The 14804-nt window shown below is 39.7% G+C and overlaps 2 protein-coding genes across 3 annotated transcripts in view; both read right to left on the reverse strand.

Annotated features, from left to right (window-relative positions):
* Positions 1-1830: 1830 nt before the first annotated feature.
* Positions 1831-7574, reverse strand: LOC146467769 (uncharacterized). Of its 2 annotated transcripts, XM_085125404.1 has the most exons (4): positions 7455-7574; positions 6899-7060; positions 4110-4453; positions 1831-3107 (listed from the first exon to the last, which is right to left on the reverse strand). In XM_085125404.1, the coding sequence occupies exons 1-4, from the start codon at positions 7460-7462 to the stop codon at positions 2809-2811; spliced, it is 813 nt and encodes a 270-aa protein (XP_084981530.1). In that variant the 5' UTR covers positions 7463-7574; the 3' UTR covers positions 1831-2808. The 2 variants fall into 2 exon arrangements, with proteins under 2 accessions (XP_084981530.1, XP_084981529.1); XM_085125403.1 differs by lacking the exon at positions 7455-7574 and having other exon boundaries at positions 6899-7252.
* Positions 7575-12057: 4483 nt separating this feature from the next.
* Positions 12058-14804, reverse strand: part of LOC146467770 (uncharacterized) — a 3346-nt gene continuing 599 nt past the window's right edge. The window contains exon 2 of the mRNA XM_085125201.1: positions 12058-14023. Coding sequence (XP_084981327.1) covers positions 13653-14023 — 371 coding nt within the window. The 3' untranslated portion in view covers positions 12058-13652. The remainder of the gene's footprint in view (positions 14024-14804) is intronic.

The following is a 14804-nucleotide window of genomic DNA, read 5'->3' on the forward strand; positions in this document are numbered from 1 at the left end:
AGCAAAAATATTAGCGGGTCGACGGACTTGGTCCGAAATTTTTGCGGACTGGCGGATTCGCATACACTCTTTTCTTTTTATGAGAATTTATTTTATAAGAATATCGAGGCTGACATTTGCGAAATGTTAAGAATATTTTAACAATAAAGGTAGATTTCCACTGTCGCGTAAATTTTGCGTGCGTACAGACGTAAATGTAGCTGAATAGCTGAAAATTACATATTTTTGTCTGAAGTATGGTCAAAAGTTTTATTTGTTTTCAGGAGACGTCGACGCCACCGAAAACGTAACCTGAAAATTAAATTCGCGTTCACAGAACTCTCGCTATCATTTCAACTTGTTTAATTTTCCTACTGCGGTCGAAAGTGCTGAATTCGTAGGCGGGGTCAGCTTTCAAGTTCAGAAAGAAACCAACCAAAGTGTATAACGCACGTTCAGGACCAGAGTTTTGCAAACACGGTTTTTAAGCTTCTTTTTTTTTTTTTTTAAGATTTTAAGCTTACTTAAATTTTGAAAAAAAGGGGTCTCGAGCAATCGGATTGAACCGTCACTCAATGTAAACACTTGAAACTACACCTTGGATTCAGTTCAAAGGCTGTTGGTTTCCTGTATATAATATTAATATATTGGCTTTACTACATTGATAAATGTTAATGTGTTGACTCCGAAATCCTCGACATGTTAGATATATAAAAAGATTATAATGATTGTCTTGATCAGTTATTTTCCGCTCTAGATATATATTTATTTCAGTCTATAAAATTCATTTATCCGGCTCTGTCTTTGTATATCCGCTGCTGTTGCAAAAACCACGTCGGAACTCACCCGGCCGGCCAGGAGCCTTTCGCCCCGGTTGAAAGCTCCACTCATGAAAGCGAAATATTTTGAACGGGAACTTTCCATGCCCCTCCAAGTACAATGTGAAGTGGTAGTCGGATCAGCACGCTGTAGAAAGTATTTTACGGATCTATACAGGCACAAACTCTTTCTAGTATAATGAGAACATAGCCTGAGACATCAGGTTGAAAGGCACAGACGGCGATGTAACTTCTAAACTGATCTTTCGATCGATGAAAAGTCGAAATCACATTTGGGACCGACTTCAGGTTTCTTCTTTTCCTTACGAAAGTTCGGCAACAACGCAACGCTCTGATTTCTTTATATCAGAGCGTTGTTGCTGATTTCTATATGTTATGGTTTAAGAACATGAAGAGGCAAGACGACATGAAACTGCAGTTTGGAGATGCCACCGACAGCAAAGCATGTGACGCTTCTGGATTGGTAAAGTTACTCAGAAGCATCCAGGCCGATATTTACTGGAGCGTAAAGCAACAGGTGAGTTAGACAAGCTCTGTAGCTACTGGTCATAGGACACCAGGCACCAGTTGTTCAATGAGCAGATAGTTTCATCCACTGGATAGGTTGCTATCCGGCAGATGAAATGTGGGCAAGATTTTCCCAATAGCCCTATAATTTGTGGATATAGAGTAGAAGCATTATTTTCATTATGTGAAATTTAAGTATGAGATTGTGTGGAAAACTTGCCAAAGGTGTTAGTTGGAGTTGCATTTGCTCCGCTGGATAGTGACTTATCCAGTGGATAAAGTTATCCACTCTTTGAACAACTGGGGCCAGGTGTTGAAACGAACGGTAGGTGTCCCTAATTAGTGTACATTCTAGCGCGCAAAATCGGGTGCCGTATGAAAGAGAAGAGCCTTAGTTTCGGCTCTGAGGTACAAATACAATCTAAACCGCTCACTGTATTAAGCGGTAACCCTCGCGGTATGGCTAAGTAACCGCTAATACAGGTTGCACAGAATACACGTCAAACACATTAAAAGATAAATTTATCTAACATTTGATAACTTAGTGTAAAGCTTATGCACTAAAGTGCTTACAACTGAATTACTTACTTTATTAAGAAACTGCAGCGATAAAATGGTGTGACAAAGGACAACATGGCGTAAAAAAGGACTAGTAAAACATTAACGCCAAGATCACGGTACAGACAGTATTGCAGCTCTTTAGAATTTTCGAAACTCAGTACCCTGGCACTCTATTTATTACCGCATCTTTTGAGGTCTTTGAATAGTTTCGACTTTAGAAACAGCACGTTGGGACTTAGTAAAGGGCGACCGCGACCACTTAATAGAGGGTGACCGCTTAATACGGTGCGGCTTGATACAGGTTCGACTGTAACTGCTACGAATCTACATTCGGCTGGACCGGTGTGGATGGAAATCCGCAGAGGCTCTGCTTAAGTGGTCTTTTTCCCATCAGGACGGGATAACGGGACACAGATGGGATCTTATTTGCTCGAATTAATTGTAAATTTTCCTCAGTGTTCATCATTGTTCGTTACTTATATTTTTATTGTAGGTATTGGAAAACAATTGATTTCATGTTGAAAACTGATGCCGGAGAATATCCAATATCATGACCATTTTAAATAATGCTATCTGTGAAGAGGACTTTTATGGCTGTGCGCAGATAATGCAACCTGCTGACTGTACGCAATTTCTACATTACCTTGTGTGTTAGCCCCTGAAAGTGTTGGGCAAACACTGTGGGCCCAGATCTTATATTACGTAACATTGAACAAATTTAATTATTACAAACAATGGATACTTTTAACTCTTCGAAACTCTGTTTAGTTGTCTTGAACTCGCACTAAAGTTTATTTATTGATATGCTTTTATCTGGAAGACTACTTAAGATATGAATAAATGAACTACTCCTTTGTACGTTCAGTGGACTTGTCTCATGTTAAATAAGAGGTTTTCCCACCGTTTCCTATGACGATCGTGTTTAGCAACTGGCGACAACCCCGTATACGCCCCTGACCCCTCCATAGACGGTTTTCCTGAGACCTTCATAGAAGGTAGGATGGTAGCTTGTACACACCATAGCGAACAGTATGGGCTGCGCGTGGATCAGCAGTCGGGTAACAAAGAAAATGAAAAAGAGATCACCAGGCGAGTCTTCAAAATCACCAACAGACATCTCGAGAAGCCGAGCTGGAACAACGCAAATGAAGAGGACCGTTGCGAGTGCTAGGCACATCGAGCGCAGCTCCACTTTGGATATACGATTTTTGTCATCTGCACCTTAAAGGAAAGCAAGTAACATCATTACCAGGCACTTAATAAGTCAGGGACTGACCTTGGAACATTACTCGGATACGAAAATGATGTATTATTCTAGAAAGTGGCACAGGCACACTCCGAGTGAAATCCGAGTGCCCCTATCAGGGACATCAGGAGAGAACAAAAGACCTTCCGACTACTAGTTCGGATGCTCTACCACTGAGCTACAGGAGACTTGTGGGAGCTAAGGCCATTAAACTAGGTTCAAGAGACAAATATCCTGCATACTGCTAGGGTCTGAATGTCGAACGTGTGGTATATGAAATAAATGTACATATACCACACATTTGACATTTAAACCACAGCAGTATGCAGGAGAAGGTCTTAGGTTTGACTCCTGATAGGAGCACTAGGATTTCTTTTTTCCGAGTATGCCTCTGTCGCTTTCTAGAATAATACATCATTCTTATTCATTCACCAGGCTGGAAATATACCATCACATTTATTTCATTACTCGAATACGTTGAGCACTACACTGAGCAAAACACACTCGCAGACCTCGGAAAGGAAGGTGTGGCAGGTGTGTGTGGTACTGATGGGAAAAACGATCCGCAAGTCTTCAGTATTATCCTTTCAATTAATTAGGGTACCGGTGCATTCTCATTGTGTGAAGTACAGGACAGGAAAAACGATTTCCCAGTGTCTTTTAACTGTCATTGAGCTCACAAAAGCATTTTTGGGGGGTGGGGGCTAAATTTGGACTGTGTAGAGGAGAAATGGCCATAACTTTTAAAAACAGCTATGTGAAAATGTACTTAGCTGACAAATTTAAATCATGAACATTAAGGCAAATAAATAACTCCAAAACCAAGCTAGCCAAGGAGAAATTGTCTCCTTCTTCTTCATTTTGGGCTTGAACTTTTGACGTTCCTGGTTTAAACAAACCGCGTATGCCTTTGTGCGAAAATATTACCAGCCAGTTGCAGCTGGCTGCTTGGGTTCGGATCTCTTTAATATTCTTACCAGTTATGGCGGCGTTTTCGTAATCAGGATGCTCGCCATATTTTTCACGGTAAAAGGAAATGGTCACAATAGGCAGGACTACCACATATATCAGCTCACACCACTGAAACATCGGCGTCTTAGGTAGGGTTTCCGCCACCACGTGACACCGATTGCATCCTCCCATTGGATACTGTATCGTGGTGAGTAGCAAGGGGGTCATCATTGCCGACGATACCAGCCAGTTGTTCCACATGGCGGGAGGTACGTTGGAAAAACCGAATGGTTGGTAAGTATCCCGAATCATGTTGAAGAAGTGTGCTGCTATGACAAAGTACATGGCTCGCTCAATAAAGAAGTGCCATCTACAAAACATTTAAAGGAAGGAAAAGGTTGGTAATCAGCGAGGGCTAGTTCTGATTCCTTCAGCAACGTAGAGGAGCAGAAAAATACATTTGCGTGCGTGAATAGACTTGTACGAATTGTTTCTTATTTGAACTCACGTTCCTAGTCAAGGAGGCATTCAAATACTATTAGACCCTTATTCCGTTTCGTTTCATGTAATCTAAACAAATTAATACGAAAAATGTGGTTGGTCTAACGTATATAAGTTTTTATAAATTAAAATAAAATTGTATGGGGAGCGACTCTATCCCAATCTTTAGCAGCTTTTAACAATTGCTACGTTTTTGACGAAAGCTAGTGACTTGGCTAGTAGCCGTTAGTAAAAATTACCAATACAATTTCCTTTGGAAGCAGTACAAAATATGGCCGTCTCCAGCCGGGAAAGTTCGAGTGCTTAATATTTGATGTCTCAAAAAGATTTGTCCTACTATCTTTGACGATAACAAACAACTCATATAATTGTTGTATCAGTTTGTACCACTGTGGTCTGCGGGGGCTTCCCGCCCAGTTGCAAGGAGGGGTGCGCTTATTCGAGTAGTTGTCTTGAAAGACACAGTGAATTGACCATTTTTGTTATTTTTCCATGAAGTCAGTACCCGTTTCAGCCAATCAAAAATGACCTATGCAGTTGATTTGGTCAGGACAATTCACTTTCTACCTAGCAGTCGTGTTTTTCTTGAAAAGAAGACCGAACACAATTCTATCCTAAGATATTCAGCATTAGAGTGCCCGCATTTTAAATTAGGATACTGTACTTTAACCACATTCACCAAACCTTTCAATAAATTACTGAATCGAAGGAAACTTTTTTTTAACGATATATAAAGCAGCTATCATTATTTAAACCTGAATCAATGTATAATGCAACTCCAGGGATTTGATTAGCTTAGCTACCATGAAATATGAGCCATTATACTAAGGCTGAAAATTAGGGACCATTAAATTGTCTTCTGGTTGCTTTTCCAAAGCGAAATCGGCAAAGTCTAGCAATATTTTTTGGTTGTTTTTAATAAACAATTATTCTACTCGCGCTTGTTGGATATGAGATGGTTATAGCCAACTAGACGTATAACGCGTGCGCGCTCGTGGAATAATTGTTAATTAGACCGAGACTTCTGTTGAACATATGAAAGACAATTTGGCTTTTAGTGCTCACTAATTGTTGACAACTTTTAACTATAACTAGGTTGCTCTTAGTCCTGTTTTCCACCGCCTGCTGTCAAAATTTGTTCCCGCGGAACATCATTTCAACTATTTTTCATGATGAAAGCTGTCACTAATGCAAATTTTAAGATCATGGTAGATTTAAATTTTGCCAGTAGTAATCATCTGCAACTTTATTGATCGGAGGCGCTTGTTTTCATTTTTTCTATAAATTGGCTGAAATCCTGTGTTAGCTACGTTGTAGCGTTCATCGTGAAAAAGAAAAATTTATCACAGTACGTTTTTCTTTAATTTATTTGATAAAAAAAGTTCAATTAACAACACTGAAAATGATTCTATGGTCCTTTGCTCTGAATAAAGAATAATGTTTAAATTTCACCTGCCTCTAATGATAGTTTTATCGGAATAAATTTCTGCTGAAACAAACTGATCGATAGACCATAAGACAAAGTGAACGTTAGCCGGCAGTTGAGTTTAAAGAGGAACATGAAAGAAACTGAGAGGTCTGTAATATTCCCGAAAAGCCTTATGATAAATCAATATATACGAAAGTAATGGTAACAGTCATGGAAAGCTTAGTCGTGTTAGCATTTCAGGGCAAGAGAGGTCCTCTCTTGTTCAGGGCCAATATAATTCTGATTAGAACTATAGATGAATACTTTACAAACCGAAAAATAATTTTGGGTATACCAGGTGGAATGTAAACGAATACATACACTCTTTTTTTCTTATAAGAATTTATTTTATAAGAATATCGAGGCTGAAATTTGCGAAATTTTAAGAATATAAGAATAAACCAGAGGCTAAGATTTTGAAAAGAATATAATTTTGTGTGTTGAAAATTTGTAAACACAATACAATTGTATGTTTTTTACTAAACCTTATAAAATTCTTCCTTTCTCTAAATGGTCAAAACTAGCCAATAAAACGTTAAAAACCTGCACTAGCCAAATGTCCGATGCTCATGACAGTTCGATACAGATCCGGACACCGAACACTTAGATACCCCAGTACATTCTAAAACGGAAATGTCATACGCTATAATCTAGCTAAGAAAATTCAAAAGAATATTATTTTTCAGCCTAACATCGGCAGAAAAATAAGTATATCTGACAAGCACGAGGCGTTTGGAATGTTGACTGACTTAATCCACCACTGAGCTGTCTACTTCGTTTTCTTCGGGCTTACTGCAGTAGAAAGAATATAGGAATAAATAATGAATAAATTCAAACGTCTTTTACCTGCACAAGAACAACCCCAAAAACCAAGATCCACTTGATGTGAAGCTGAGAATATCTAGGGGCATGTAGCACACCAAAATGATGAGATTGGCTATGGACCAATGTACAAGGTGCGGATTGGGCTTCTCAAAGCAGCCTTTCGCATCCACCACCTCCTTAAAGCTGATTAAAACAAATAGAAGATTGCTTGCTAAACCGGCGAGGAATAAAAGGAATAAGATCGTGAATTCCAGGGGTAGGAAGTCACCACACGCTACCCAAGACATGCCTGCTCGCGCAGATAATGGAGAAGAAATTCGTCCTCCTGGCATCACCCGACTATGAAAATAGACACTAACGCTGTCTTGAGTAAAGCTGAAAAAAAAATATATTGTTCTCTTTAAATTGCCTTCAAAAGCCACCTGGCGTTTGAATAAAATGGTCTATTATGCATTTGGTCGATTTATATTACTTATTGCGGGCATTTTTTTTAGACATACGCATATTCATAATTTCTTGTTTTGTTCAACATCTGTATAAAATTAATTCGAAACAAAAACTCAACTTGCACTCTTACCTGCGCATTTGAATTCATCAACGTCCTTTTGTTTTCTCTTAAGATAAGAACAACAACGAGTTTGCGTGGATGAAAATGGGGTAGTGGGTGATAAAGTGGTCAATTATTATTTTAGCTCCGTGAACCAGTGGAGTTTCAGGAAAACAAACCCTACAGCCCGAGGGGATGCACACAATGAGCGAAGAGGAGGCTGTTGGTCTTCTCTCAGGGCTACTGTGAGCATTCCTGGCCTATACACTGGGAAGAGAGGAGGTAGTTGGGCCTCCGAAAATCGAGTCTATGAGGACGAAATTGTCACGGGAGGGGCACTTCATTCCCACAAAATTTAAAGCATTCCCCCATCGGACTTGACACGAGAATAATGTTATGCAAGCAGAACAATACATGTAATATGTATTTCATTTTGCAATAATATATTGCCTTTCAATTTACATGGGTTGAGGAAGTTTAAACATCGTCATAAAATTTTAATGAGAAGGGTTTGTTATAGTAGATGAATATACCAGAAGTGCAAACTTAACCTCCCAAAATAAAAGGTATTGGTGTCACTTTCACTAGGAAATTATAACACGCTGACTAGCTTCTGGGGTACCTGTTCCAGAGCAGAGGGTAGGGTTTGATGTATCTCTAAATATAGTCAGAGGACTAACAACCCGGAACCTTAATGAGCCATGGGAGTAAATCCAAAAATTATATCCGAAAATTGTACCCCAGCAAATTCACTCGAGTCTAGACCTCCCTTACCGATAAGGAACCTTGTTTCCTTTATGAGCCTTTCCAGGGTTGGGAATGCACAAAACTGATTCATTAGAGAAAAGGGGGGTGAAGTCTAAAAGGAGGGTCTGGAATTCAGGTATGCTACTATAGCAGACGTAAGACACAAGGGAGAACGTTTCCCACTCACAACTATGGTCTGTCCCTGCTTAAAAAGGGTCTGTTTTAACACTGAGCTTTAAACACACTACCATATACTCCTTTGGGTGTCTGTCTTTGAACACCTTGCATAAACGAAACTCCATCTAGTTGCAGGTAAGTTCACCAATTCGCAGAAAACCAAAAACGTCTAGTGCCATTGCTGTCCATCATGGAAACGTTATTGTCAGTATACTGCATATATTGAGGAAGTGGTAGAATAAGTTGAAATAAGTTTAGCAGTTTGCAAAGTTAAGTGTAGGCAGACTTTGGAGTGTAGCCCCTGAGAACGCTTAATACCTCGAAGTATATAAAGTTGAAGGCGAGGGAATTAGATAAAAGAAGCTCGGAGCCATAATAATGATAATAATAATTAATATTTGTATGGCGCAAATTAGCATGTGTATATGATCAAATGCGCCATAGCCATGGCTGGAATGGTAATTTTTAACCGCTGACAGATGGTTCTTCGGATAGTGCTATACTGTACTGAACGAGCTATTGAAACTAAGACATTATATAAATATCCTCGTTGAGGTGAAGTTGTTGGGTAACGGTCATTTACGAACAAAAAGTAAAAATGGTCGCATATCGGAACATTATGTTTTCTTAGTGCTCTGGGCAAGAGCCATCCCCAGGAATGCTCGGCTTCTTTGGTTAGAGAGTAGGATAGGGTCTGGTGTTTTGATGCCTTGGGGTGCTAGCTGGTGGAAGCACTCCATTTGGAATCGAGAAAGAGAGTCTGCAATATTATTATGAACCCCAGGGACATGTACTGCTCGAAAATAGAAATTATGCTGCAAGGTGCAGAGTAATGGGTCTCTCACTAAGTCAAAAGTCGATAACCCGGGATGCTTTGGATCGACGGGAATTGATGACCTCGATTACATCCTGATTGTCGCAATGAAACTGGATGCACCGGCTTAGATGTCCAAAGGAAGACCCCACAAATGCCATGCAACATTAACTGTACTGACTGTTTTGGGAGATAAAAATACAGTGAACTACATTCTATTTTTAGGCTAAATTAAACAGCTTTGTACACAAGTCAGCTACCACACTGGATTGTTTTTCAAGGTCGAAAGTTATCCTACTCCTACATCTTTCGAAGCTTATAGTCCTCTCTGTTTCTATTAATTAGCTGTCGGGACTCTCAGTTAAAAATTTCGGAAGAAAGTCCCGTTGTGGTCGCCACCATGATGTGATTTCTCGGCAGAAAAAGAGGCTGTTGGGTACGAGTAGGAAAAAAGAGTGATACTCAGGCTACGGGATAAGACCGAGGGACAACTGTTGTTTCTATCGCTTCTGAAAACAGTTGACATTAAAACATGATTAAATATTGGCCAATTTAACTGCAGATAACACTAAACATTCTGAGGCTGATCGTTTTCTTCATCCTTCACGGGTAAATTACGAACTCACAATATGACCAGCTCCCACTTGGCTTGATAGCTCAGTCGGTAGAGCATTGCATCGGCGTCGTAGAAGTCATAAGTCCGAATCAGGCTTTCTTTTCGCAACTGCTTACGTTGCGTACTTAAAACTGCGAGGATCTTTCTTCTATTTGATAGTTCTTGACTTTGCCGGGGATAACATTCCTTATAATCCATCAAATATTTTCGCTCGCGCGCGATTGGTCTAAACGCCTCACGTGACCGAATATACCCCAGCTAAAACTGGGGAATATCCGAGGATATTCCCCAAGTGATATTCCCCAATTTCAAAAACTTCAAGGAGCGTCAAGTTTGCAATTAAAATGAATATCAAGATGGGGGAAAGGTTTGCTTTTGTGACAGAAGAAGAGATAAACCTGCTGGTCGATAAAGCAGTATCAGAAAACAACATACGCTCTAAACGTTTTTGACGGTAAGCTTTTCGTAAACGAAATGTTGAAATACTCAAGCTCGTATTTGCGACATTTTCTCTTGGTTTGACTCTGTTTAACAGTCCTTGAATTAAAAATGTGGTAAAACTGAAAAATATGAAAGGCGTAAAGTTTTAGCCCATCTCATTTAAGAGTATTTATGGTTTTCTTTCAGTCTGGCGAAATGAAAAAGCCATCAACAAGCTATTAAACGAGTTTAATTAATAAGCTCGAAGCTCGCTCACACGACGGCAAATATTACAGTTATAATTCAATGAGAGCAATTCGTGCTGGCCTGGATATAAGGAATTTAAATAACGAAAAAATAAATTTCAGTACCATTACTGACAGAGTTCAAGCCGGTTAATGCTGCTATCAATGCTCACCTGGTCGAGATCGCTCGCGAACATAAATTGTCGTCCACGAAACAAAAACCAGCCATGATACCCCGAGATGTCGAAATTCTCTATGAAGAGAAGCAGCTTGTCCTACTCTCGAGCAACAAGTTTAATCCTCAGTGATTGTGAACGACTTCGTTGCTGGCTCCATTCAATGTCAAGTTAGCAAAGAAAGCGCTTTGATGGAATCCAGCAAAAACAACCGGTGGCGTCGTATTCGACTACAGGTTCAGCTTCGATTTCTTCACAGGTCGTTTTCGGCTAGCAAATTCCACAATTGTATTTTCGATATAAAGTGCTGCTCCAATTGAACACGAGATAAAGGAAGAGAACGACAAAGCGCTGGCTGTTTCGTTAACGGCAGTTTACACTTTTTACGGAATGCGATACTTTACAGTTTTTCGCTTTCAGCGATCTTTAGCTTGTTCTCGAGAGGTAGTCAGATTCCCTGTAACCTTATCCGCCACTTGTATCTTGCTTTTGTCATTCACGGAATTAAACAAGTTTACTTTCCTTTCAAATGTTTTACCTTTTCCCCAAACAAACGCTTTCGACCTGAAGCGAAATCTGACGTGGAGATTTTGGAAGCCAACTGACAAACTTTGACGTGATTGACATATGACAGAATGGCAGATCCTGCCGATTGCCGCGAGATTCCCGCATGTTGCGAAAAATATTTGAAGGATAATAAACACAATAGCCTCCATTTGACTTTAAAAATATGCTCAGATATTTGTCCTTGGACATTATCTGCCCCTCGAAGCTCACAGTTTTCCTCGAGCTTCGCTCTCGGAAAACTGTTCGTTTCTCGGAACAGATAATGTCCGCGGACAAATATCTGAGCATATTTTCGCGCCAAATGGAGGCTATTGTTTATATAACGTAGTACCTCTCTCCTCTCCTTTCTCCTATTTCTCCGAATTTGAAGTAAGCGTCTCGAAATCTCGCGCTCGTAGAATTTGGACCATCTTGAAGTCTCGAACTTTGAATATTTGAGTCTCGAAGTCTCGCAAAATGTCGAGCAAGAGACTGGAAAGAGTGTCATCTATTTCTGTGCAAGGGATGATCAACGAAAACATGCATGATTATTGAAGAATGGCAACCAAAAGAGAAGGTTGCTTCTGAGTGCTTGACAATTATTGTCCAGCACTCAGAAGCTGTCAGAGTCTCGGGCTCGAAAATTGTGGATCGAGACAATGAACTCTCGGTCTCGGATTTAAAACAAGGGTCTCACACACTTGCAAAGGCTCTGATTTACCATTCTATACCGCTAACATTCTGAGGCTGATAGTCTTTCCCCATGCAAAAGTTACTTCAACAAGCTTCGGTTTCATAACAAACTTAAATTTACAGCCCAGCCAGCAAAGTTGATTTTATATCAAAGTTAACTGGAAAAGTTTACATCCAAGCCAACTGTAGACAAGAAAGGTGAGGGTGGCACCGGCTTTATTGAACAATTTCCTATTTGAACTCATTACCCAGACTTTGCAGACTTAAGAAAGTTATTGCAACTTCCGCAATTAAGGCTAAACTCTTTGGCATGAAAACTAATATTAACTTCAAAATATACTAACATGTAATGACAAGAAGTGCAAAAAGTAACAAAAAAGTTGTCACGGGCTTCAGTGATCCACGTTTAGTTTGAAATTCCTGAATGTGTTGTTTTCTAGGAGAAGTTATTTCACCATGACCCCATAACGTGTTCCTTGTCAGAAAAGCGTGGCAGCGTCGTGTCGGTGCATGATCTTTCAAGAAGGAACATTTGATTCCTCATTCTTGTTGGTGACGTGCATAGCTATGATACGCTTCGTTAAGGCAGTATTGGCTTTAATACATTAACTACAGTATAATTATGTATTAACAACTGACTGACTCATCGGATGATGCCGCAATTCCAGAGTTTTGACTAGCTTTGACGCTAATTGGGATACTCAATGTCAGCTATTATACTATACGTCGTGCCAGAAAACGTGCAAGAAGTTTTCCTTTCTCTGACGGGAAAACGTTTGGACTTACACAAACGGATGTCTCGCTTTAGTGATTCACTTTTAGTTTGAAATTCATGAACTTGGTGTTTCCTAGGATAACAGGAAGTTTTACCCTGTATAAGTTTGACCATTCATGACCCCATAACCTGTTCATTGCCAAACTTGGCCGCGTGATGTTTCGAGAAGAAACATTTTATTCCTAATTCATATTGATGACGTAAGTGCCTTGGAGTGCTTATGACACAGCATATTCCATGTCATATTTACCTTAATTACATTAAAACCTGTAAAACTGGTTCACTGGATGATGCAATTCCAGAGTTTTGACTTGCCATTTGCATCATGTCCGAGAAAAAACAAAAACCGCCATTATTAAACCGTCTTCTGGCCTTTCTTGAAAAATGAAATCAACAAGATCTAGCATTATATTTCTTGGCTGTTTTAATAACACAGGAGGCTTTATGTTTCGATAGGCACGAAGAAGATAGATAACAGGTCAAGCCGGTTATAAGGAACAATTTTTCCTGCACTTAGCTTGCGCTTGTTGGTTATAAGATGATTGTAGCTAACTCGGCGTTTCCTTGGTTCTTGATTTTCTCATGTCCAACGCAAGCTCGTGGACGAATTGTTGTTTTTTTATTTATCTTCAAGGTTGTATATTAGGAATTCCTAGCAACTGTAGCAATGTGACTATTTCAGCTATTTAATAAGTAAAATATAAACTTTACGTTTTAGTTACCCAAATTGGTGCAGACCGCGCTAGAAGCATCAGTTGCCACTTAAGTAAATTAAGATTCTTATTTACTTACTCGTCTGTAAACAATGATCAATAAACTCTTGACGAGGAAACTCGTATTTAATTAAAAAGAAAAATGCTTAAACGTACAAAATTGAGAAACAACTATTCTTCGTGCGAATTACATGCCTCACGTTGCATTGACAATTTGACCGGTTGTACACACCACCGTGTCTTAATTTACATTCTGTATAAATGAAACAGTTACTTATATGGCTCGCTAATGTGCATTTGATCGGATTAAAAACCGAACAAGTACACAAGGCTCGCGGTAACAATCAAAAGAAGGCCGCTGAATACAGGACCAGAAACGCCATTGCAGTGGCCTGATAAACAGGGCTTAGGCCTAGGATAATAGGCGCCATTGCAGTAGTCTGACGAACAGCAGCTCAATTCACACTTGTAATTAGGATCTCTACATATCTCCAGGTCTGATGCCGAACATACTGCTGCACACCCTTTCGCGTAAGCTTTATCCGTGAAGCCCGATTTCCTGTAGGCGCTGACTTTCACGCACCGAGTGGAACCCAAGCACGTGACTTTGATTCGCTTGGCCTCACAGTCTCTCCAAGAGTGTGTACTCAAGCACTGGTAACATTCACGGGAAATTACTGCGGAAAGGAGAAAAAAAAAAAAAAAAAAAGATCAGCGCCAGTATGGGAAGACTTATGTGGCTTGTATGATGAGACAAGTACAGGTCAGTACAACTAGTACAAGTTTACAAACCACGATTTCAGTTAATTAGAAATGTAATTTCATGACAAGCCGGCCAGTTAAAACCGAACCTGTATGTATGCACGATCCAGCGAATTTTAAACACAAAAAAAGGTTCAAAGCTTTGTCTGTGTTTTTGGTAATTGATTGTTTAAGACGGGAACATACAACCTTAAGTTTTCACTGCCTAACAGGATAAATGCCGAATATTCTTTTGCATGGTCTTAGCAGCACTGTGGGTAATTAGTTGTTCAGAGTGAGAAATATCAGCTCTAGCTAGCTATTAGCCTCCCACGCAGACGTTCTTTGGGGTTCGTCACGCGTTCCTGACGCAAAATAAAAAAACTGCCCCTTTTGACAAAATACAGGGTTCTTTCGATTTGTATTAAGGCGTCAAAATCCTTTCTTAAGAAGCTTCATTCCAGCAAAAACCCGAGATGGCCACACCGATAGAAGAGGTCGGTTTAAGACAATTTCTTGCAAGAAACGGTACTAAAGGCGCAAAATGGAACCTACTACGCTGTTGCAGCTTTCATCCGTCCGCTATAACTGCGTTGTTTACATGTGCAGATCGGTTGGTTAAATGTGTAAATTGGAAGAAATAATTTTCCTTCAATCCAGAAACATTTTTGATAAATGATGTCTTCACACTGAAAGCTTCTTAATTCTTGTTGCCTT

This window comes from Pavona decussata, unplaced genomic scaffold (assembly GCF_977016875.1).
Source record: "Pavona decussata unplaced genomic scaffold, jaPavDecu1.1 SCAFFOLD_134, whole genome shotgun sequence".
Lineage (NCBI taxonomy): Eukaryota > Metazoa > Cnidaria > Anthozoa > Scleractinia > Agariciidae > Pavona > Pavona decussata.

What these genes read in the sequence shown, in the direction of transcription:
- LOC146467769 (XM_085125403.1), bottom strand. Translation starts at nt 7,209, where the DNA reads ATGCCAGGAGGACGAATTTCTTCTCCATTATCTGCGCGAGCAGGCATG. An exon ending in TTGGGGTTGTTCTTGTGCAG is followed by an intron (nt 4,454 to 6,898) that starts GTAAAAGACGTT and finishes AATGTTTTGTAG; the next exon opens with ATGGCACTTCTTTATTGAGC. An exon ending in CGAAAACGCCGCCATAACTG is followed by an intron (nt 3,108 to 4,109) that starts GTAAGAATATTA and finishes CTTTCCTTTAAG; the next exon opens with GTGCAGATGACAAAAATCGT.